The 25,650-nt window shown below is 37.2% G+C and overlaps 1 protein-coding gene across 1 annotated transcript; it reads left to right on the top strand.

Annotated features, from left to right (window-relative positions):
* The first annotated feature begins 904 nt into the window (after nt 1–904).
* Nucleotides 905–23,863, top strand: LOC105052629 (eukaryotic translation initiation factor 3 subunit A). The gene is made up of 14 exons (XM_010933502.3): nt 905–1,109; nt 3,139–3,239; nt 3,651–4,132; nt 10,254–10,469; nt 10,560–10,928; nt 11,041–11,070; nt 17,380–17,607; nt 17,707–17,868; nt 19,414–19,635; nt 19,733–19,939; nt 20,590–20,796; nt 20,891–20,971; nt 22,729–22,930; nt 23,183–23,863. Exons 2-14 carry the CDS (start codon nt 3,194–3,196, stop codon nt 23,623–23,625), a joined length of 2,895 nt encoding a protein of 964 aa, XP_010931804.1. The 5' UTR covers nt 905–1,109; nt 3,139–3,193; the 3' UTR covers nt 23,626–23,863.
* Nucleotides 23,864–25,650: the final 1,787 nt, after the last annotated feature.

Genomic DNA, 25,650 nt, shown 5'->3' with positions numbered 1-25,650 from the left:
TTCAACAATATGAGAAGGGACCCATGTATATTGCATTCATCGTTCGATGAGAACATAATTTTAGGAAAGCAATTTAAAGATAAAAAGAATCAAGCTCTAGATGTTGCGCATGTTGTGTGTGGAGGGGAGAGAGAGAATACAACTGGATTTGGGATTTACCCTTTGGATACCCGCTACCCGAACTGATAGAGTCTCTTGAGGATGAAAAAAATAGAGGAAAAATTGGGGGATAACAAATGAAATATCAAGGAAAACAAAGGAAAATCGGAAAAAATCGAAAGGTGAGACCTTTTCCCATGCAGATCGATCAAAATTTTTTTTTTTCATTTCATTCTCTTCCTTCGGAGATATGTGAGAAAAGAGAGCACTCGAGGGAGATGGGAGGGGTTTCTTAGGTTTCCGTTGAGATTTTTTTCTCTAGCATATGGGATTTTATGGGAGTTGCGGTGGTGTGAGTTAGTCCCTTTAGATTTTGAGAGCTTAATCTTGATAGAAGCATGATATTTTGTATGAATTAGGAGATTTTTAATCGAAAAGTTTTAAGCCTCCTGTTCGAATGAGATTTTTGAGGATGGAAAAAATAGAAAAAAATTATAAAAAATAAAGAAAAGAAGAAGAAGAAGAAGAAGAAGAGGAGGAGGAGGGAAGATAAGACCTTTTTCCAAATAGATTCATCATTTTTTTTTTTTTTTTTTTTTTTCACTTCATTCTCTCGGATAGGTTCAGGCACCCAGCCGGTATATACTAATTTTAAATGGGATGGGTTCGAGATTTTTGATTAATTTTGTAATTGGATTTGAGATGGGTTCGGATGGTTAGATTTTAAGCGGGTTAGGATATGGGTAGGGCAAACTTTGTGGGTACCCTACCCGTTGCCATCCCTAAGTCTAGCTTGGTTGCCCTCTCCGGTATTTATTTCCCTTCGCCGTTACCGCCTCTCTCTCGGCCGCCCGGGCAAACCCTAATCCCAAGCTCCGGCCGCGGGATCGGGACTCGAGACTTCGAAGAGGAATAGAAGAAGACGCCAGATATCGGCGTCTCAACTCATCTCTCCACTCACACTCTTAAAACCCTGGTACTGACGAGATCTCCTCCACGCCTGCAGCAAGGTGATTAGTCTCCGCCTCAACGTTAAAATTCTCCTCTCTCTTTTGCTCTTTATCATATTTTAGAGTTGGGAATAGCTTCTCTGAGGTTGAAATTAACGATTTTCTTTTTTACTTTTTTTTTTTCCTGAGATGCCGGGTCTTGATGATATTTTATTGGGTCTAACGGCAGGATTTTTTTTTTTTTTTTTTTGATGCTCCATTTTTTTTAATTTGCTGAAGTTTTTTTTTTTTGTTAGGTGATTTATTTTAGTCCCCGCGTGGATGTGATTTTTTTCTTGGTTTCCTGTGTTTTTTCATCTTTAATTGAACGGATACCTTGTGATTTAGAATTTATGCAGATGTTTGCTGTTTCTTGGATTTCTATGCGTTAAGATTGGCATAAAAGAGGTGCTTTCTTTGTTCAGCTAATAAGTTCAGGGCTTATATTTGTTCCGTAGTTTTGGAGTCATTTTTGCTTACATTTCTGCTCTTATTGTTTCCATCTGGTCTATCATATACTGTTATGTTGTAAGAGGACAACACCCCACCCCGACTATATATATATATATATATATATGTATGTATGTATGTATGTATGTTCGAAATATAATTGACAAGTGAAGCGTTAGTTGTGGTTCGGGAGTGGTATGGCTCCATAAAAAATAAATGTGTTGGACTTGGCTGAATATTTTTTTTTTCCATGACCGGATTATAAACAATTGAGTTTGGGTTGAGGGGTTTTTGGTCCTTCTTGAATCCGACCAGTCTCAAGCCAAAACTCCCCTATAAATGACATCCTGGTTGTCACCCCTCCCCTATGGAAAGTACATATAATTATTGTGGGAACATTGTTATCTGATGAAATGTGTGAAGCATTCCTGCTGTGTGATTCTATCGCGTTTAGGAGAGTTGTTCCAGAGTGGAAGTTAGTCAATTATTGTTACATGGAATAAAGGGAGCTAAAAGAGAGAGTACGTAGGAGATTTTCATTGAGGATCTTCTCAAAATAGAAGAGTTAAATGAACCTATATAGAAGAAAATGCTCTTGCGAATTGGCTAGCTAAGTCTGACTCGGTACTCTTGATGGGATGGAAATTTTCCTAGGGAATTTTGTGAGGACATGCCATCAACTTTATCATAGGATTGTGAGGCAATTTTGGATGTTCTTATAACGAAACAAGGACTATTCATGGATTATGAGTAAGCCAAATGACATTTGTTAGATATAAAATTAAAAATCCAATATGTTGTTTTATACACAAGCACACATTACATCACATCTCATGTATGCTTATTTGGGAGTACGTTTGCACAAATCATATATGCTGAACACTTTTGAGCAAGCTACTTGGTTATCAAGTATGGATCTGACAACAGCCAGGTTGGGACCGAATAACAAATTGGATGATGCATGCTAGGTCCAGAACCTATTCCAAAAGCTTCTTAAGTCTAAATTTTGGATCCTGACCCGACTTCTTGCTAGCAGGGGATAGATTATGTTGTCATTTGACGCTTTTAGCTTAACATCATATACCCATTTGAGATGCCTTTTGGATTAAAAGAATTTCATTGATCTCAATATTTCATTGTCTTGTTTACATCCCATTGACATTTTTTGCCTCCTCCCTTGTACAGTGTGTGATTAACTGAGACTAGATATATATTGTTTTACCTTGAACATCAAAGATTTAATACTGCATAATAATCCAGAAGACATTGATTATGTATTGCTTTTTCTTGCAAGTGTACATTATGTGAGTTGTTTATAGTTAATTTTTGGAGATAAAGGTAATCTTTCCTGGTTGCGTATTTGACTAGTGGTCTCCCATATGTAATCTAGTGCTTTCTGTTGCCTCATGTTGAAGATTTCTTAGCATTTAGAATCGGTGCTTGTAAACATGTAATGTTCTTTAAATTTGCATGCTTTGGTGTATTCTTTGATTTGATATCAAGCAGATTTTCTTGAAAACTTTGGTATTGTTTAGTGTGTCCAGTGGTTCTTTTTTTTTTTTGGGCAAGAATTAATGTGCCATTGTATGTTGTGATGCAGGCTCCATTTGTTCTTGCTTTTTGGAAGCAAGCATTAGTAAAACTTTTTACCAATCATGGCTACCTTCGCTAAGCCAGAGAATGCTTTGAAGCGTGCTGAGGGTAGGTGATTTTTGATTGACCTCTCTTTCCTGCTGATGTGGTTCATCTGTTTCAGTCTAACACTTGCCAGTTTCTTCAGCTTATTCTTTTAGCATCTGTAAATGGTATTGCTAAGAGTTTTATGGTAGAGAGGTTAGTTCAATCATGAAGTTTACAAGAACAGTGGTTTTCCATGATTGGAAGTTTGTTCCTTTTTTCCTTCATTTGGAGGCATTGTAGTTATGTAACTATGTTAATATAAATTCATTCTCTCCGTTTTGTATTGTTAGTCTTTTGTGGTCTGGTTGATTTTTTTTAGTTGAGTCTTTATACTCAGGTGTTGTATTTGCAATAATTGCTCTATGACATGGAATATTCATTCTCATGTTGTTTTCTTGAAAATTACTCACTTTCTCTTATGCATGAAACCAGAATTAATAAATGTTGGCCAAAAGCAAGCAGCTTTACAAGCTCTCCATGACCTCATCACTTCGAAAAGGTACAGGGCATGGCAGAAGACCCTGGAAAGAATCATGTTTAAATATGTAGAACTCTGTGTGGACATGAGAAGAGGCAGATTTGCAAAGGATGGGCTTATCCAGTACCGTATTATATGCCAGCAAGTAAATGTCAGCTCTTTGGAGGAGGTGATAAAACATTTCATGCAGTTATCCACTGAGAGGGCTGAGCAAGCTAGGAGCCAAGCACAAGCCCTGGAAGATGCTCTGGATGTGGAGGATCTGGAAGCAGATAAGAGGCCTGAGGACTTGATGCTGAGTTATGTCAGTGGGGAGAAAGGAAAGGACAGATCTGACCGGGAGCTTGTGACTCCATGGTTCAAATTTTTGTGGGAAACTTATAGAACAGTTCTTGAGATTCTGCGGAACAATTCTAAGTTGGAAGCTTTATATGCGGTAAGTCAGCCTTCTTTAATAGTTAGACATGAAATTAAGTTGTATAGAAAAAATTGCATTATTTGCACCTTTTCATTTCAGTCTTTATTTTTTTTGTGACATTTGGTAGAAGGCAAAGGTTCTTATGTCTACATTCTGTCCAATATCCTGTTAGAAGTGTTTCGAAATCAAACTTCCTATGGTTCTACTTTTTTCCCTTATAGATTTCATTGCTCTTTTTGTCTGCATGTGTGCACGTGTATGCTCATTGCTATGCATATTGCACTACCATGCGTGTTGTGCTTACTCTTTTGAAAACCTATCCTCCATATCTGACTGCCAATTTATTTGGCCTTTGCATAAATTTAAGATATGTTTGCATGCATTTGACCATTTTTCTCTTCTTCCACCCACCCGCATGCGATTGAACTTGCTCATTTCAAAATGTCTTCTCCATATCATTACTGCCTATTTGGACTCTGCATAAATCTAAAACATTTTGGTCATGCATTTGACTATTTTTCTTATCAAGATCTTACATTCTGATTTTCAGTGGCTGCTGAAGTATGTGTCATTAAGTTCCTCGTCAGTTTTAAAACATAATATGATCTTGCACTAACTAATAGAAATTTCAATTTATTACATTTTGAATTCTTATCTGTATCATATTTTTCAACTTGCTCTGTGATTGTTTTGTTGTTTATGTGGCCTTTCTTTTTCTTTTCTTTTCTTTCTTTTTTCCCCCTTTTCCTTTTCTTTATGTTGTTGGGGGTGATGTTTGATACCCTGTTGAAAGGAACCTCTAAAAAAGAAAAAAGGAGAGCTTGAAGAAAGATTCTGTCCTTGTTAGGATTGCCCTTTATCTTCCTGGTAAATGATATGTTGGGAATGAGAAGTGAACTTTTTATTATATATGAAGACTGTAACTTTATTCATTATGATAAATTAATATTTGTGCATGACAAAGTTACTTGGGACGTTGATGCTTGTTGGAGATCCCAATATTTTTTTCCTTGTTAAGCTTCAAATTCTTACACGTGAAAATTTAATGTTAGGGTGGTTGAAATATTAATGATACTTGCAAATTGTGTTGGAACTTAGATGAAAAGTATTCTCATGTACCATCCTTTATGCAAAGTTGCAAAGATGTCTCTGAGATGTGCTGGGTTTGGCTTCCATTTCCATGTTAATTTGGAATTGGAGTTGTTCTAATATTGTGAATATCTAAAGATAGTAGTGATGATGTCCTTCCATTGTTTGAAGGTGTCATGGTGCACCCGGGCTGCCGTGGAGGAGGACCTAGGTGGCCTGCATATAAGCCCTGGATGCAATAAACATTTTGTACTGCTCCAGCTCCTCTCCTACTCCCTCCTGCGCATCCCTGCTCATTTTTCCCTTTCCTCCTCCCCATCCTTCTCCACCTCATCTGTCTCTTTTCCTGCTCACCCTTCTCTGCCTTATCCTCTTTTTTGTCTCTGCCACTTCTTTCCCCTTCTCCTCTTGTGTGCAAGCGCCTGCGAAGACACCTGCATACCAACTAGGTGCTTTGTGGTACACCAACTGCTCATATATCATGGCCAATCTCTAGAACTCCTTTAGGGCCCTTTCCTTCTCTTTTCCTAACTTTTTTGTATTGAAGTTGATATATGATAGGAAGTATCTTAGCTCTTAAGCAAGGTTCGCAATCTCAATACTGGACCTTGTGCTGGTACCATGTTGATATAGTGTTGGTGCATCTAGTACAGGGTTCGGTTCACATATCAAGACTCAATAACCCCCTTCAGTACCGAGTCTTGGTTCGTTGTTGATACTGCACGACAAACTGTACCGGTATGCCGAACCTAGCATTAGCTATGTCAAAGTAATTGGTAGGAGTTATATGGGATTTATTCTGGTCCTATCTTTTATTTTGCTTGTTTTGCCACTTAACCTTGTTGTTATAGGAAGTTATCTTCAATAGGTTTTCTTTGTCCAGTCATGCAATGGTAGTTTACAACAGATACAAGAGAAACTTGAAAAATGTATGGAATAAGGAAATCTAAAAAAATAGTTAGTATTTTATCACGTAACTAAGGAAACCTGCCTGGGAAGTTGGACTGTTTATTGGTAAATTCCTGGTAGCATATCAAGGCATTGGCTTGTTATATTTTGTCAAACGTTACATGTTTTGTTGACAACTGTTGGAAGTGTTGTGGAGTAGACTTCATGTGTGCTGGCATGATTTGATACCTGTGCATAATCAATCATCCTGAACAGACATTAAAAGATTAATATTTTTAGTTCAAGATGATTGAAAGCCTTTTATTCTGACCCATAACGGTATAATAACGAAAATGTGTTGACTCAATGCAATGTTGACACTACTGTGGATGGTTAAAATCTTTGAACATGCAAATTTTTAAAAATTTTTAGTACTTCACTTTCAATTCAAAAGAATTTTTTTTCAAATGCTTTTAGATCACATAATTTGGTCAAATAACAAGTTTATGCATGTGACTGCCCATTTGTGGAGCTGTCCAAATGAAGCTTGTTCTTCATTGTCCCATTAAAAAAAACCAATAAATGCTCAATGATAGTGCTTCAAAGTTAGACATCAAATTGTTCTTGAATACTCTTACTTCAAAGTTTGACATGAAATTGTTCTTGAATACGCTGTCAATCAAACTCTTCTTGTTGCACCAAATGGCACAAAAATTGTTAAAGTGATCTTGCAAAAGATGGTTTTTTGTTATATTTCTGATGTTTGTATTTTAATTAACCTGAATGCTAATTTTTCATAAAATCTTAAAATGGATGCACACTTTTATTATGGTTATTCCATTTTTATTATATTTTATTTGATAAAGATGCTAAGTATGATTAAATGGTTTTTTTTTGGGGCACTTTTAATGTGTTCAATGGAGATATCTTGATAGATGCTTTCATGTTATATAATTTGATGGATGAAAATACATTAGAGGCAATATTTTTGTATTGTGATTTATTTACAGAGTATTAAATTTGTTCACTTTATGTTCCCAATCCTTAATATGATTGGGCAAATATGATTTAGGGAGTGGTTTTTCATTGGATTAGTTTAATACCTGACATGTTCATTTGTTCAGATGAAGCATTTGGTTATCTAGATTAGACAAAGATTGGGTTTCCAAGCAGATTTTCTAATCCTCAATGTATCTGTCAGTATGCTTACAGATTTTTGTATGCCTGTGTGTCTTGATAAAATGTGCAACTATTTCTTTGAACCAATTGATAATCAAGTAATGAACATGGTACATTATATGGTAACTCAGAATGAGCATTATATTGTGGAATTTTGGATGAGTAAAGAGTCCACAATGCTATCTTTCCATTATTAATGATCTAGATCTTGTGCTTGTCATTATAAAGCAAGTCTTTTTGTTCTTTATCTTCCAGACTGGAATTTTAACTAGGGCATTCTCATCATGATTATCTTAAGTCATTCTTCATTGTTTTGGTTTATTGTTGTTTCTATGATGTAAGCTACAGAATTTTGAGATTTAATTTTTTTATTTTTAATGAATATTAAGAAATATTTAAAAATCAGAGGATGAATTTTTGGAATTTTTTTCTAGAAAATTCTCAACATAAGGTATTTAATTATTCCGCATTTTTTAAACACGTTGTTAGGTTTTAGTATTGGAATCCTATTTTTGCTGTCAATTGGGTTAAGGGAGCACTAAAGTCATGATGATTTCACCTTCATGCATTACTTCTGTCCTCCAACTCACATGTTGTTTGTTAACAATGGACTGTATCAACTTGGGAGTCAATGCAAGTTCGTTTCATATTCCTAATTCAAGCAACACATTCGTAAAGATCGTATGGTTTCAAAGAATAGTAATTTGAAATATTAACAAGTGGAAGCATGAAACAATGGGGTTTTTTGTATTAAATTTAATTTTGATTTCTAGGTTTTTTTGAGAAATAGTTAAGATATGAACATGTTGTCTTTTATATTTTATTTCATAGAAACTCTTGAATTTATATTGTCCAAGCAAGGTTCTCTGTCTCGGTAATGGACGCCGTATTGGTACTATCCTATTACAGTTTTGGTATGCGGTATGGTAGGAGATGGTGAGACATACCAAGTATCAGTACGGTATGAGACTGTGTACCGATTCAATATTAGGATGGCATGTTATTGATCGGTATGGCAAAACTTGTTCCAGAAACAATTCATGATTTTGTAGGAATTGTTGTGAGGTAAAGGTTCAAAGTCTTATTCCTGTCACAGAAAATGTTAAGACTGTTGAGTTGAGTTGTTACAGTATCATGATTGTGGATTTTGTGTGGTTTTACAATTTTTAGATATAGGAATCAATTAGATATGGCTTGAACTAGTTATTTCTTCTTCTCTCTGCTATCTTCCATCCCCCCCCCTCCCCCCAATATACTCTATTCAATGTATTAAAATGCAATGCGTGCAGCAGCATATGCAAATGCAGTCCCTTGCCTGCACCATCTTGTTTATATGCGGTCATAGCACATATGGACCCAAAAGGCAGTTCTTGAAGCATTGCATGGTTGCATACATGCCCCGCTGACATTTTGTAATTGTATATACAAGCTGGTTAGCATTTCCTGTGATCCTTTATGGCCCATATAAGTAAAGTGGGTTCAAGCTGATGGGTAGGCTGGAGGAGGGTTTTGCTTGGTGGGTGTGGGTAATAATAATGTTAATAAGTTAATTACTCCATAATTATTGCTCTTAGTTTTAAGTACTAAATAGTAAGCAGTAAGCACTGTTGGTTAGCTGCCTATTATTATTATAAGGATTGCTATTATTTATCCAAAAAAATTACTGTCATTATGATTGTTTTGATTGTGTTTAATCTATTTTATTATTTTTAAATAGTAAAAAAAAAAAGCTAACCACATGTATGCTTGGCTTGACCTCTTGCATACTACAGCCGCCTTTTAAAACTCCTTTTCATCTTCCTTTTCATTTATTCTTTCTTCTTTGCTTCTTTGTCATGTGAGCTTTGGTGTGCAACTGGATAAATGATGTATACTTATGCAGCACTCTGCTACTAATGCTTAACCTTTTGGGGCTTTCCATATTAAAAGGGCAGCAATACCTTGCTGTTGCCAAGCAAAACTTTGGGCACTTCAGTGTTTAATGTGGGGCTTGTTCAAGATGCATCTTGCATGCTATGTTGTGCCATAAAGCCTTGTCGACATACCAAAGCTTGTCTTTGTTAAACTATGCTAATGGCCCAGTTCATGGATCATATGAGAGCACAATCATGATGTTTTCGGTCTTGTTTGCTGTGTGGTCTACTCATGTACGTGCTGCTCCTTTATTCTAGCACAACATGTATAGCTAATGCCTAAATATGTTATTTGCTCTGAGCAGCATGAACAATGACCACCATGTGCATGTTGCATGGGGGCTTAATTTGATAAGCAAATTCATTGATCTGCAAAAATTCCTTTTAAAACACCAAGTTTATGGGCTTTGCCTCGCATTTTCATTTTAGTGGAATGGCATTGCCCGATTGCATGAGAAATTGTATGGATGAATGATTTGTAGATTTTACCATCTCAATTCATTGTATGATACGTGTCCTGAATCCTAATACAGTAATACTAATGTATGATAATTCAATTTGTCCAGACCCATGCACAAGTTGGATTGTGTGTGTATGTTCCTTTGCGGCAAAACTGGAGCAATAATGATGCATCCAGACCAAATCTTGGAATCTAGCTGATATAAAGTGGAGCATGAAATTCCTGATGTTGCTATACCTTCTGGTGTTGTTTTATTTATACATTCTATCATAACAAACAATTGAAAATGAATGCATAAATAATGAACAGTACTGACTATAAACTTTTGTTCAGATGCTATGATAATATGATTATTTGTGTATCTTAAACTGTACCTCTATGGAATCTGGAAATAATTTGCTTGTAGAATCTTGGCATGATTGTTCTTTTATGGTGAATTGCCAATAGATGATTTCAGACAAGCTTTTTATTGATGTACTTTTATCTACAAGCGGTAGAACATCAAACTTTAAGATGACATGCATGATCTAAGAGTTATTAATAATATTTGTTTAGCAACACTTCTACCGGCTATCTTATGTCTGTTTATTTCTTCACTTCTTTTATGTAGATGACAGCACACCGGGCCTTCCAATTTTGTAAACAGTATAAGAGGACCACTGAATTTCGTAGGTTGTGCGAGATTATAAGGAACCATCTTGCTAATCTAAACAAATACCGGGATCAGAGAGATAGGCCGGATCTCAGTGCTCCTGAAAGCTTGCAGCTTTACTTAGATACAAGAGTAGAGCAGCTTAAGATAGCAACTGATCTTGAACTGTGGCAGGTTTGTGATGTAGCAACTTGCATCCTTGTCTGCTCCTGTATTCAGTCATTTTGGTTTCTCATAATGGTCTTCCGTGATGTCTTGTTACAGGAAGCCTTCCGTTCAGTAGAAGATATACATGGTTTAATGAGCATGGTAAAGAAAAGTCCGAAGCCATCCTTGATGGTCATATATTATGCCAAATTAACGGAGATATTCTGGGTTTCAGAAAGTCATCTTTACCATGCATATGCATGGCTTAGACTTTTCACTCTGCAAAAGAGCTACAATAAGAACTTATCACAAAAGGATTTGCAATTGATAGCATCATCCGTTCTATTAGCTGCACTTTCAGTGGCCCCATATGACCATAAGTATGGTGTGTCGCATTTGGAGCTTGAAAATGAAAAGGAGCGCAATCTGCAGATGGCAAGCCTTATCAACTTCACTCTTGATCCTAAACGAGAGAGTAGAGAAATGGTATGCTTTTTGAACTAATTATGATTTTACTCCCAGGTTTTGCAAATACTGTAATTTGTAAATCCTAACTTTTTTTTTTCTTTTCTTTTTTTTTTTTTTTATAATTTTGCAGCTTTCACGCTCATCACTCCTCATGGAATTGGTATGACTTGAGACATCATGTAATAGTAATGCTTTTTTTTTTGTTATGTTTTTTTTTGTGTTTATAAGTTAGCTTGATAGTATCATAGTAAACCTTTAATTTGAGGAGGAGCAACTGATCTTTTTGATTTTGCATTTTAACTGTATGATGGTTGCTTTGTTCTTATCTAATACTTATACAAAGGCTAATTTTGATGTATTGCGTATGAATATCACTTGAGTGCATGTTGTGCTGTCTGTGCCGGTGATGTGTGACAAACACAGATAAATAAATGATATTGCGGGGCAAAATCGATGATGGATTATGCACCTGTACAATAATTTCTGTGTTTTATAGCCTTATCTGAAATTCTTTTCATGCTAAACTTCTTTTCACAGAAATAATTGGTAGTCATCTCTGGAAATTCCTTTAAAAATGCAAGCATTTACTGCTTTGTTTTTTCTTCTATGAAATAATTGATATATAAACATTCATTCATTTTGTTAGTAGAAGACTCACATTATCAATGAACTGGACTAAGTTTCATATGAATTGCTATCCATTTCCTTCTGATCCATATTTATGCAAGCTAATTGAACCTTTATATAGGAAAATGGTAGGTTGTGGGCATCAACATAAATAAACCGTTTAGAATGCTGTTTGTACTATTAAGAGGGCATTCAAGCATCAGTTATATCTAACAGCATATGCCAAATGTTGTGCTAGAAAATTTCATAATACTTGCTGGAGCACAACATGTGCCAGAGCTTTCAAGATCACCAAGTGTAACATTTAGATTCCCACACACATTATTAGGATTAATATATCAATAGGGGATGCCATATATGAGGTTGTTGATCCCCTATGTCGCATGACATGTCATACAGTTCCATAACTTGTATTAGTCAGATATTAGGTTGGTACAATATGGTACCATGTCGTACCAACTCACAGTAAGAATTCTAATTCTGTTTCACCCATTTCAGAGCTAAATCTAGAGAGAGACTGAGATAAGGCAGGAGGGAGGGAAGCACAGAGGTTCTTTCGGGGTAGTGGGTCTTGGCGGTTGCTATGACGGTGAGGAAGTGACTGCAGCGAGCAACTGGTGCATCATCGTCCATGCCATTGCTAGAAGATAAGGAGAGACTCAAGAGGAGGGCCAGGTGGAGATCGGAGGGACTAGAGAGTCACCAGGGTGTCATTGTCCATCATCGTCCTTGTAAGACGAGGGACTTACAAGGAGGGCGAGATGGAGAGATCAGAGGGGGTCAGAGAGGGGCATTGGAGCGATGTCATCGGTTGGCATTGGAAGATGAGGTATTTTGGAAGAGGGTGATGTGGAGGGATCAAAGGGGAGAGAGGGTTGGGTGTTGGGATTGAGATTGAGATTGAGATTGAAGGGGGAGGCTATTTATTGTGGGAACACAGTTCTACCAGGAGAACTGGACTAGTACTGCTCGAAACCAGGTGGAACCGGTCGGTTTGGCCTGTTTCGGCCACTATCCTTTTTTGAAAGGTCGAACTGTCCTGGTTTTGCACCAGTTCAGTTCAGTTCAGTACACCCCAAATGGGCAGCTCGGAGCGGTTCGAAAGACCTTTATCATATTGATTTGCTTTGGTCAAGTTTATATAGTATATTTTTCTTGTATGTATTTTGTTCTTGGCATACATTGCACAAATTTAGTAAGAGATGGATGAGAATTGCTTTAATAGTGCAGCTCGCTTTAAGAAATATATAACAACCAGATGGTGTTTGATTGTGTGATGAACTTGTATGCATTCAAGATTTGAATTCACTCAGATGAGTACCTGTGCTTTATAAATCAATCACCTAATTTGGCTAGTAATTGATGCATTCATGGAATGTCTTTGGTTGTTCAAATCTGTGCTTTGTAATTCAAGCATCTAATTTGGCCAGTACTTGATGCGCACTGTGAATGTCTTTGGTTCTTCAAGCCCTTTTTCAAAACTTCATGTTGTTTCTTGTGGCACTAACATGTATAGGATTCATTTACCTTGTTTAAAGATTTAGCAACATAGCTTTTCGGCTTCTATATTTTTGTTACCTGGTATATAGATGCAAGGTTTTAAATCCTGTGGCATGGGGCTGTTCCGATTTTTTCATGAAACGTTATGCGCCGTTGTCCCACCTTGTCCCAACACTTGGGATAGAGGATGTCCTAAGGCATCTTGATTGGGACGCTGAGATGCTAACGGGATGGTCATATCCCGACACATGGGATGGTACCGTCTCGGTGTCCTGCGGGATGCTCCATTGGGACCTGAATCTTTATATAGATGACCTTCCATGCATTATGTACTTGGGCTTGATATGGTACTAAGATGATTCTGCAGCCGCGATATATATTTGAAATCTTCTTTTCTTTGAAATAGACATGTTCATGGTTTCTGGTAAGGACCAACCAATAGTATATAGGGATTCAGAAGCCTGATCTGAGTACTAGTGTTTGTTTTTGAAATTATGACTCTTTGATTGGTGAGGAAATTAAATGGAATGCTAGAGGGGATTTATTGTTTAGCAATGAGTAGAAATTTGAAGAACAACTAAGAAGAAAGTAAAAGGCTCAAGTATTCTTGAACAACCATAAAATATTCCTTCTTCAGTAAGTGACAGTTGAGGATGGGCCTAGTGTCTGGTCCTTTGGCCTTTTTTAAACAATTTTTATGGATGTTATGACTGCAATTTCCCAAATGCAACAATAACTAGATAACGTAGTGCTTTATTTGAGGTAACACCCTTGTTAGATATTAGAATAGAGATATGGAGGAAGGCAGCACATTAGGGCGGCAATTGCCTCGAGGCCTTGTATCAACCCTCAAAACAAACCCCACCCGCCCCACAAGAACAAGACATTCAGGGTAAGTTTTGATGGATGAAGTATAATAATTCGCTGAAATAAAAAATGAAGCAATATTTTAGTGGTAATATAAGGATAATGAGTTCAAATTTAATTATTGTGTTAGGAGCACTGCAAGTATGGCTCAGATCTGTGGAGACAAATCTTTTACTACATCATTTTTCAGATGTTTAAAGCCTTTACTTACCACAAAAGGGTGAAGATGACCCTCAATATTTATTCAATATAAAATAGTGGTATGGAATTGTCTTTTCTATCAAAGATATAAGGAAATTTTGCTAAAAATTTTAAGAAATGAAAAAATTTTGGATGATGAAACCAACATGTTTTTGGTTAGTCTTCTCTAAAAGAATCTCAAAATCACAATTCAATTGGATAAATATATTAAATTTTTATCAATGAACTCCCACTAGGAGAACTACAAAATTGATCTTGAACTAGGAAAAATAAATTTAAATGAATATAATGGTAACAAAATTGGAAATTTAGTTTGTTACCAAAGAGAGTATTGAAATTATGGCCAATGTATTAAAAGTGGATGGTGAGCACATGGTGGTTAGTGTTTTTTTTTTTTTTTTTTTTGGTATAAGCGGACACTCACACCAATTTAGTATGAGTACACCTCATAAGATCAGAAAACAAAGTATCCTGCAAAGTTTGCGGGCATGTTTGATCCTGATGCCAAGTCTAGTCATTAGTGTGCTTAGCCACATAAAAGACGATCCAATAAGCGGCGTTGTTCGCCTCTTAGAAAACATGCTGAGCAAACACCACAACGAAGTCACGAAGGCAAGTCCAAATGCCATGGAGCGGATGGGCCTCCAACTGCATCATATCATCCCGAACGGCACGAAGCTCCTCTCGAGATGGAAGGCTCAAAGAGATGTGAACCCCTTGCCGCCAGCAATCTGGCATCCGGTCCCTAGATGACAAAATCAACACTATCTCTGCCGTCCTTTATGCTACCGTCGAAATTAACCTTAACAAACTCCGAAGGGGCTCCGAAAAAATGAAGATAACCTTCCGGATTGCTGCAGGAGCAGCATGGGAGCCCCAGGAATCGGAGACGTCAAAGAACGGGCTGGCATCATCTAAGCGGTTGTACTCTACAGCCAAGCAAAAGGCTCTCTCTAGCATTTGGTGAGCAAACACCACCTCGGCTTCGAAGAGTGGTTAGGGGATTTCATAGCGAATGGTGGATTGCAAATAGCGAGCATTATGTACCCTAAGCAAGTTGGCAAGTGTATCAATACTTCTACTTGGTATCAATATTTGACATCAATTTCATGCAAAGCATAATGAAAAACATTAAGGACAGCTATAAAATATCATCCACTTAAACATCATAGTATCATTGTGTCCATATAATGCGAAGATTCATAATCTAATGACAAATGTCATCCGCCAAACATGAAGGTTCATGTTCTTGGTATCGGACAGGATACCGATAGTATTGGTGTCGCACCGTACCATACCGAATTGTATTGGTACAACTTTTTTTTTTTGTTTTGTTTTCAAGGTTTTAAGCTTTCTTTGTTTGATTTTGAGTGGAAAGTAGGGTTTTGTGAGTTCATTTTTTGATATTTAATGTAATATACTTTTTTTTTTTATGTTACATGCCTAAAGAATGGTGTGACTATATAATACATGTTAAACTAAATATAACATTAGAAATGTAAAATATTTTTATTAAAAATTGGAAATGCAACATGGATGCATCTGTACAATTCCAAGTGTTAATGCCCCTCATACATGTCTGTGTCACGTTCATAGTTGGGCCTTGGGTCTTGACTCGAGACCTAGTATTTTGTCCCCCCCTTGAATGGAGGAACATCTCACACCTTTCGGCTCTCTCCCATTCTTTATCCTCTCTTTCTCCTCTCTTACCTTGAAACATAGGGAGAAAAGGGTGTTGGATCCCTTTTGCCCTCAATTATCGAGGCCCTGAACCAGTATAGGGTCCTTACAATCAAACTGATTTAGGCAAAATCCCGTGGTGGGATCATGAACCGTCTTGGATGTGGTCTGTACAATATGATATTCAACGAACAGGGTGGTGTGTACAGTATTGCATTTCTTGCTCATAAGGTGAAAATGTCCACAATCACATAACATTAACAATAAAATAAAGATATCCACAATTACATGATATCAACCATGGAAGAAAAATGTCCACAATTATTTTACCAAACAAAAGATCATCATCAATAGATAACAGACTCCTCTAAAGTCCGGACAAAAGGGTCCAATGACAAATTGATGACTCAATCAGTTCTTATCAGTGTTTATATTTTCATTCTTTCATTTCTTTGACTATGAAGATGAAACAACTCTAGCATCTTTAGGTCGAGCTTTTTTTGGTGTCCATGGTGGTAGTGCCGACTGCAAAGCATCGATAGGGGAGCATCTAAGAGGGAGTAGCATGGAGAGAGCTGCTTTTTTCCTCACTTCTCTTTCTCCTCTTTTATCCTGTGCTCCATTCGGGTAGGGCATGAAATAACTAGAGTGGTCTGTTCTTTAAACAACCTGTTGGACTGGTCCGTTGCTGGATTGGTCCAATTAGAAACCAGTTCAGCTTGCGATGGAAGAAATTGCCTGCTTTGAACTCATAGCTTTGCAGCTGTTATAATGGGTTTTGCCTGATTCTTCATGCTGAAGTGCCATATAGCACCACTGTGATACTTAGTGTAGTGGTGTCATGTACAAACCACTATAATGGCTGCTGTAGTGGCTGAATTTTTGAGCAATGATATTGATGACATGCAGATTACTGTTGTTCATGGAAGAACTATGTCGTTTGTCAAATGCTACAAGCTTCATACCTTTTTAGCCATTTCTGTTCTTTTGCAGGGTAAGTGGTTGATGTCTTCATCAACACTCTTAGATTCATTAACCTGGATTACTTGCTTGTAATTTCGGAGGTTGGATGTTGGAATTGATGAGTTGGATCATGATGCCATTACTTTGATGCTTTACTCTTTTGTTTGGTCATAGTTTTCTTTGTGCTCAAAGTGGGTGGGATAAATATTGTTCTAAATGGTGTTACCTTAGCTCTCTCCTCCAGCAGTCATTGTCCATCGTATAACTCTTTAACTCAGGGGAAGTAATTTTATAACTTGCTAGGAAATAATCTCAGAATTTGCTTTTTGCTCATTGCTTTTCAATAAAAATGCCTCAATGCCTGCAAACTATGCATGGTCTTCTTGGCTGTGGGGTCTTTTGCCCCCGAAGCATTGAGGTACAGAGAGCATTGCTAAAGTAGAGGTCCATCAAAGCCGACTGTATTGGTTTTTAAGCAAATTAAGTACGAGATTAAACTCAACTGTCTCATTAGTTTGATTAGCATGTACTTTATAACCAAATATGGTTTTTGGTAACTCGTGTAAGATGTACTTTATTTGGCAGGCATTGTATATGTTATTGTTAGCCTAGTAAACATATTTTGCTGCAGGTCACTAAAGGTGTAATGACATGCGTCTCCCAAGAAGTGAAGGATCTCTACAATCTCTTAGAAAACGAGTTCCTTCCTTTGGACCTTGCGTCAAAAGTTCAGCCTTTGCTTACTAAAATTTCCAAACTTGGGGGCAAGCTCTCGTCAGTCTCTTCTGTTCCAGAAGTGCAGCTAGCACAATATATCCCTGCTCTCGAAAAGCTTACCACATTGAGAGCACTGCAGCAGGTTTTGTTTGTTTTTCTGCTTCTATTAGTGCCTTTTCTATAATTATTATTGTTAGAATCTATATATGTATTTATATGTATCTGCCTTTGTTTTCTTCAGGTTTCTCAGGTATATCAATCCATGAAAATTGAGATGCTATCAAAGATGATACCCTTTTTTGACTTCTCAGTTGTGGAGAAGATTTCAGTTGATGCTGTTAAATATAATTTTGTTGCTATGAAAGTTGATCACCTGAAGGATGCTGTTCTATTTGGGAATGTGGTATGTGCACGTTATTTTTCAAATTCTCCTCATGCGGTACTTATCATTGCTCTGTTATGCACATTAGTGGATAGCTGGATGCAGCCTAAGTTTTATGTGTGGCAATGGCTTTTTCTCATAATGCAATTGGGTTCTGGATATGGATATATATGATATTCTTATGCATGCTCATATGATTTTGGTTCTTACTGAAAGATTTTGTTTTGCTTGCATTCATGTGGTAGTATCTTGTCATGGCATGCTACCTCACATCTTCAATTGACACCACATTGTTTTATATGAGTATGCTCTCTCTGTGTGTGCGCGTGCGTGCATGCCTCCTGTATTCAGGCATATGCACTGGTCTCATGTTTTTTCTCCTCGTATATTCTTGTTATGGTTCCTTCATCATGCATACACATTTTGTCTGCAAAAAAGCACCATGTATATCAATTGGTTCTAAATTTCTCCATTCAATTCTAATCTGTTCTAATTGTGTCCAGTCCACTATTTTGTCAACTATTTTGATTTTCTTAACAGCATGAATATGATTTGATTTTATTTTGTTTTGAGTTGCAAGACTTTTGCATGATCTGTCCAATTTGCTGTCCGAGTTAAGTATTATTCATGTTGCTTTAGGTGTAGGCAACTTATTTATCAGCAGTCATAAATCTTTACCTATTTATTTTTATGCCTATGAGCATGATTGCTTGACATCTTACGTATATCTTTTGCACAAACCCAGTAGTCTTAAGGAGGTCGATGCTTATAGGACATTACTTCCTTTAAACTTAGTTTTCTATGGTATAGTATTTGCTGTATGATTGCTTTCCAGTTTCTTGCATATAATTGATTTAGTAGGCAGAACTTAGAGGCGGTGATGAGAAGTTATGATGTTTCTGTTTTCTGTAGCTTTTACATAGACACTTATGGATGTACATTTGCATGTTACAATACCAGATAAATAAATGTATTTTTCATCTTTCAGTGATTCTTTTGTGCTTTATGGATCTTGATTGTGTTGTCATTGGAAACAACAATCTAGGGCAGGGGAATTAGTGTTTTCTGCATGTGCTTTATTATGCATCTTATCACATATGGCCTTACTGTTGATTCAAGCATGTTTTACATTTTCTAGGTACTACTTTTGTGCAACTATTCTCTTTTTGCTCCTCTCTTACTTCTTCTGTTTCTCACCATGACAAGCATTTGCTATGAGCCTGTGACTGATGTTTTATGTCTTGTTCTTTGCCTTTTCCCTGTTCATATGAACTTTTTGAGGTGCAATCTGTATTATATGATCCTTGATAATATTTCAATTAGAATTTTCTAAACTTCCCTTGAACTGGGAAATGTTTTGCAGTTTGCATTAAACATAAGCATGTTGCATTATGCTTACATAATGTTTACATCATATTTGTGCATCTATATTCTCCATCGACAAGAAAGTTCTTATCATGCTTGGAATCAACTTGAGCATATGTATGTTCATAAACTTAAGTGCATTCACTGTTATTCATATGAATTGATTTGATGAACTTATGGCCTACTTTTCCATGCCTCCAGGATATTGAATCTGACAGGCTTTGTGATCACCTGACCACTCTTGCTGATTCTCTTAATAGAGCAAGGAGCCTGATTTATCCACCAATGAAAAAGCAATCCAAACTAGGTGAAAACCTACATGGTTTAGCGGATATAGTGGATAAGGAACACAAGAGGCTTCTTGCCCGGAAATCGATAATTGAGAAACGCAAGGAAGAGCATGAACGTCATATGCTGGAAATGGTCTATATCAGTTGATTTCTCTCTTTAGAAATAAATATCTATTCTTACGATGTCCAAATAACCAATATGTTGCTATGGATGGTATTTGTTTTTGAAGGAACGGGAGGAAGAATATAGGAGATTACAACTTCAGAAGCAAACTGAACAAGCAGAACAGCAGCGGCTTGCTACTGAGTACTCCCGAAGGGAGGAACAGAGGATTCGCCGTGAAATAGAGGAAAGAGAATCTCAAGAAGTTCAGGTCTTACTTAAGGAAACGGGAAAACTTCCTAAAAGGAAGGGAAAGAAACCTTTGCTTGAAGGGGTATATACTTTACCATGTTTTTTTTGTACTTCAGAAAAATATACAATACCTGGAGTCCCGCAACTTGTTGGCTATCCTTATTAATTCTAATAATTCTTTGTTGATCTGATTCATTGGAAACTCTAGTAAGTCATAACGATGAAGCCATTTTTAGATAATGCAAAACTTTGCATGCTATAGGAGGCAAGAGGTGGCCTGGCTGATGTTTGTGACATCACCAGATTAATCTTTTTGTTTGCTGTTTGAAAGGTCCTTCTACTGTAATTTTTACTCTTCTTCTTTTTTTTTAATATATATATATATATATATATTTTTTTTTTTTTCCCCGCCATTGTTGATCAATTGGTAGTTAAAATGAGAACTTCTTTCTTTTGATCTTTACTTAGCGGCCATTCAGACTTCAAATCTTCTAGAACTCGAACTAAATCTGTTAGATATATTTATCTTGTCATTTTTCTGCCCCACAAGACATTCTTGTGTTCGTTTGTCTACTATAGCTTATGCATATTTTTTTATTGTTCACTAGCCCTTTTCCATTCTCTGTGTGCGCGCGGGCGCGCGCGCCCCTGCACGTTTGCACATGTGTGTGGCACTGAAAAAAATTATTGGTTTTTCTCTGAAAGTTTTGAGACGATCATATGATCCTGCAGGATAAGATTACAAAGAAAGACCTGCTTGAGTTTGCTGTGCATGAACAAGTGAAAGGGCGCCAGGAGATGGAGAAGAAACTGCAGAAACTAGCAAAAACAATGGATTACATGGAACGGGCAAAGAGAGAAGAGGAGGCCCCACTAATTGAGCAGGCATACCAACAACGCTTGGTGGAGGAGAAAATTCTTCATGAACATGAACAACTGGTTTGCTTTGCGATAACTTCCCTTGTGGTCTATGTTATAGGGTATATTCAGAGTTTTCTTGTTATTTATGAAAGTATATTGCTACTTTTTGCAGAAAGAGATAGAGCTGAGCAGGCAGCACCATGCGGGTGATCTCCAAGAGAAGAACAGACTCTCGAGGATGTTAGACAACAAGGTTTGCTTATCCTAGCATGAAATCTTCATGATTCATGATTCTTGGGATTGTTTTGTTAAGCAGAAATTCCCATAATCGGCTTTATCTTTGAACATGAAGTATTAGTACTTCAAAAATCCACAAATTGGTCTAATATCGGTTCCATGGAACATAATTTTGTAATTGAAGAGTTGTTTAGATACTCTGATATGCTTCTGGTTGATCCTACAGACCAATTCAATACCGTGCCCTTTTCAAGTCTTGCTATAAATTTTAATGACAAAGATCGATGTCTAAAGCCAATCCATAATAAGAAACAAGCCTGATGTTTGTTGGGTATTTGATTGTTCCACCACAAGAGCTGGCTGGACCATCTCATCCTTGAGATGCATGATACGCATAATACGTGTGGGGCATTCTCCTGGAGCTTTTGATATTCCCTGTGTCATTGAGATCTTTAGTCAGGATAGACAACCAACACGGTGTTCTACAGTCTGATGGTCTAATTAAGCATCATTCCTTCTCTGTTCCCTCCGTGGAATGGAGCATGCTGGTTGATCAATGACTTAACATTGTGATTACGTTTAACTGCATGACCAAGAAATTGCTCAAAATGTTCGTTTAGTTTTTGGCATTTGCAGGATTGCCATGAGTCATCACCTCCAAAGCTTGTCGTCCTAAGCAGCGGTTGTTTGTATAAGTTGACAACCATTTATAAAAAATTTGTTGAACTATGATAACAAAAATAAATATGTGAATACTAGGGCACCCTTGTTTGATGGGATGTGCCACAACATAGTAGCTTGAAATAAGTTTAGAAGTAGCCCTACTAGGAATGCTTGGTGAATGAGGATTCACCATACTGACCTCTTGGGACCCAAGCTTGATGGTTATGGTTCTAACACTATACTTTGAGGCATACCAGTTGGAAAAAATATTACAACAATTTATCATCATGTTACTTTTTATATCCTGTTTCTAGATTAATATAATGTAGACCTCCTGTTTCTTTGCTGGTAGCCTATTTTGATAGCCAGAGTTGATTTATCCTGTCTGCTGGATTTTTTTATCAATATATATTTAATATGTTGCTTATAGTGATTGAGCAACTAATATCCGTACCTTAATTATCACATAACTGGGGATTTTATGTTTGATGCCCACTAATATTGTGCATCACATAGCGGGTTCCCAGTAGGAGATATCAGTTGGAACCTGATAAGTAGCAGTAGTATCAATGTTTTGTATTATTAGAAGAATTTGAAGAAATGTTAGACATTAGACAAGAAAGGCCTAATTTCCTTCAATTGTGCTTTAGGACAAAGATCAAATTTTTTCCTTCATTCATCGTCAAGCAAATCTTGCTCGTCATGAAGAATGTAATAGCAAATATCTTAACGTAATAGCAAATTAACTTTCTTGTTTGTCCAAGGGATGATTATTTACTAACTGCTACATCAATGAGATGAGTAGCAGTAGTATCAAGGTTTTGTATTATTAGAAGAATTTGAAGAAATGTTAGACATTAGACAAGAAAGACCTAATTTCCTCCAATTGTGCTTTAGGACAAAGATCAAAATTTTTCCTTCATTTATCATCTAGCAAATCTTGCTCGTCATGAAGAATGTAATGGCAAATATCTGAATGTAATAGCAAAGTAACTCTCTTGTTTGTCCAAGGGATCATTATTTACGAACTGCTACATCAATGTGATGTTATAATTTTTTTTTTCTTTTCTTTCTACTGTTTCTCAAATGCTTTGCTCTCTTTGTTTGCAGGCCATCTTTCAGGATAGAATAGTTAGTCACCGTGAAGCAGAATATAACCGATTAAAGAAAGAGAGAGAGGATCGTATCAACCAGCTTGTAGCAATGAGCAAACGTGAAAGGGAGATTAAACGTAAACTGCTTTTCTATATTAAGTCTGAGGAAGAGAGGCTGACAAAGCTGCGAGAAGAGGAGGAAGCTCGGAAACGTGAAGGTATTCTTTGTTGCTCCATCTACACCAGTCCTATGCTTACTGTAGCTGAAAAAAATGAATACCCATATCAGGCTCCTGGACATCATTTAAGAACATTTGATAAGATTGTACCCAAAAAATACCACTCTGGTAATAATGTTCTAGAATTTGTCAACGATCTTGTTGGGTCCAAGCCTAAATAGGGAAGGAAACTTTTTTATTTGGATATTTGTTAGATTGGTTCTGAATTCTCTTAATTCTTTAATCTTGCAGAAGAGGAGAGGCAGAAGAAGGAAGAGGCAGAGCGGAAAGCGAAGCTTGATGCAATTGCAGAAAGGCAGAGGCAGAGGGAGAGGGAATTGGAAGAGAAAGAAAGGTTGAGAAGAGAAGCCCTGTTGGGAAAGACTGCCGAGCCACCATCTCGACCAACTGAACCCGTTCCTGGGTCACGCATTTCTGAACCTCCTGCCGCCGCCGCCGCCGCCGCCGCCGCCGCATCAAGTGCTGGGAAGTATGTGCCAAGATTCCGACGTGAGAGGACTGAGGGCCCACAAACAGCCCCTGCAGAGCCTGACCGATGGGGCAGGCAGGATGATCGACCACCCCAGCTCAGTGATAGATGGCGGAGTGATGATCGTCGACCCTCATATGGGAGTGGCGGCTCTAGATTGCCATCATCATCATCTTCCTGGTCTTCATCAAGGTCACGTGGCTGATGCACTTGAGCCTAGGCGCATGCCCCGACTAAAGGAGTGAAGCTGGATGTTGTTTTGTTTTTCGAAATTTTTGGTAGGGATCGATGTTGTGCATCTTATTATAACTTAAATAAGTGTGGTGGATCATCGACAAAGGCAAGTTGAATTTGGAGGGTATTTATATTGCCGTTATTTTTTACAGTCATGTTTAAATGAATTTGTTTATTGATACCTTAAGCTGCACCCTATTGAACTTAAATTCTGATCGTTTTTTGTAACTCTTTGAATGAAACTCTGGTCAGCTAACGGCCTTTGTTTGAAACAAATGTTTGTCGGCATCAACTTTTTGTGTGTTTAGCTGATAGGAGCTGCTGAATAGTTTTTAATTGCTGTTTTTCTTTTAAGGTTGGTTGTTTGCCCTTAGATTTGGATGGATCGATCGTCTCTTCTGAGACATCTGAAAGAATAGGGACCTAAGGGGGGTCGTGGTTTTGCAAAGTTCTTAAGTTCATGGTCTCAAAGTTCTCGTATTGACATTTAAAGTTAAGAGAGGATTGAAGGAGGCTTTCATTCCAAGTTCTGAGCCTGCGGGGAAAGAAAGCTCTTTCCTTTTTGTTCTCAAATAATAATAACGTGGGAAATCCCTGGCTCTCGATTTTAACACTTCCAAGTCCTTATCATGTACGTTACCCTCACAGCCTGACGTAAGCTCTGAAACTCTGTCAAGTCTCTGGTTATAGCCTATGCTGACATTGTATCCCAACCGACAAGTTCTGCTGACGGCGTATCACAACAAATATGTTACTGAAAATTTTAATTAAGCAGTCAGAGAGGTTTTAGGCTTCTTCGTCGTCATCCTCTCAAATAATGCTCTTAAAAACTTGGTGTGCTATGGGATGGTAAAGACCCCATTTTACCCAGAAACCTCACCATCAAAGCATCAATCTTGTCGTAGACTCTGAATAAAATTTGAGCTTTATGTTGCGTATTTAGTATTGATTTATAAAGAAACTCAACTTTTCTATTTTATATGGTAAAAATTGTGCACCATATTTGCAAAAACGGCCACTCCATTTCACTTTTTGCAAGTATAATCTCTCTCTCTCTTTTTTTTTTTTTTTTTTTTGGGGCTTTGTAGATCGAGGCGTTGTACTTTTTTGGACCGAAATGCCCCTATCATGTCATTTCAGAATGTGGGTTGAAAAGAGAGGGAGTGGGAGATGCCATCCCCATCACCATCTATCACTTACCCTACTGCAATCCACTAACATTGTGATCGATCTTCACTACGGTGCATCATATCCTCTGATCTCCCACCATCACCAACGATTTCCATCAACACCCACAATCTTCTTTGAGTTCCATTACTACCCTCATCACTGCAAATAATCTCCACCACCACCATCACCCATCGCTACTGAGGATCACCACTCAACACCATCCACCACCAACCATCACCCAACTTTATGAAATGATAGACAAAAGGAGAAAGGCTAGTAAGAATATAATAAAACAAAATTAAGAGAAAAGGCTTATTGATCGAGGCACATCTGAAGATGCTTTCTTTAGAGAAAAAAATTCCCTCCTCTCAAGATAGAATGGTTCTCCTATGAACAATGCATGTATGCAATAGGGGGTAGTCGAATCCTAATAGTATAGTAACAATCATGCATGAACTCAGTAGTAGAGAGATAGAGAAGAGAGACAACTCAAAATATTCATTCAATCTTAGAGATACCCAGTAATTATTTTAGGCCGATCCATGAAGGAATGATAGCCTATCATGGAAGAAATAACTAGTTGATTGAGCCAATCTAACCTCAACGGTCTAAGCACAGTTATGATTGCCATTTTAGGTGCGTAATTGGTGAATCATGTCAAGTATGCGAGAAAATCTAAGTCAAAGAACTTTGCAAACATGTGACCAAAAGACTTGAAGGTAATACAAATTCGCATAGATGTCAAGTCAAACGGATTCAAAATAAATGTGAAACAAAAAAATTAAAGGGCAACAAATCAAATAAAATATTGCAATATAAATTGCCA

The sequence above is a fragment of the Elaeis guineensis genome, chromosome 10 (genome assembly GCF_000442705.2).
Source record: "Elaeis guineensis isolate ETL-2024a chromosome 10, EG11, whole genome shotgun sequence".
Lineage (NCBI taxonomy): Eukaryota > Viridiplantae > Streptophyta > Magnoliopsida > Arecales > Arecaceae > Elaeis > Elaeis guineensis.
This window is presented reverse-complemented; position numbering and strand designations above follow the sequence as displayed.

What these genes read in the sequence shown, in the direction of transcription:
- LOC105052629 (XM_010933502.3), top strand. Translation starts at nt 3,194, where the DNA reads ATGGCTACCTTCGCTAAGCCAGAGAATGCTTTGAAGCGTGCTGAGG. An exon ending in CTGATCTTGAACTGTGGCAG is followed by an intron (nt 10,470 to 10,559) that starts GTTTGTGATGTA and finishes GTCTTGTTACAG; the next exon opens with GAAGCCTTCCGTTCAGTAGA. An exon ending in CGAGGATGTTAGACAACAAG is followed by an intron (nt 20,972 to 22,728) that starts GTTTGCTTATCC and finishes CTTTGTTTGCAG; the next exon opens with GCCATCTTTCAGGATAGAAT.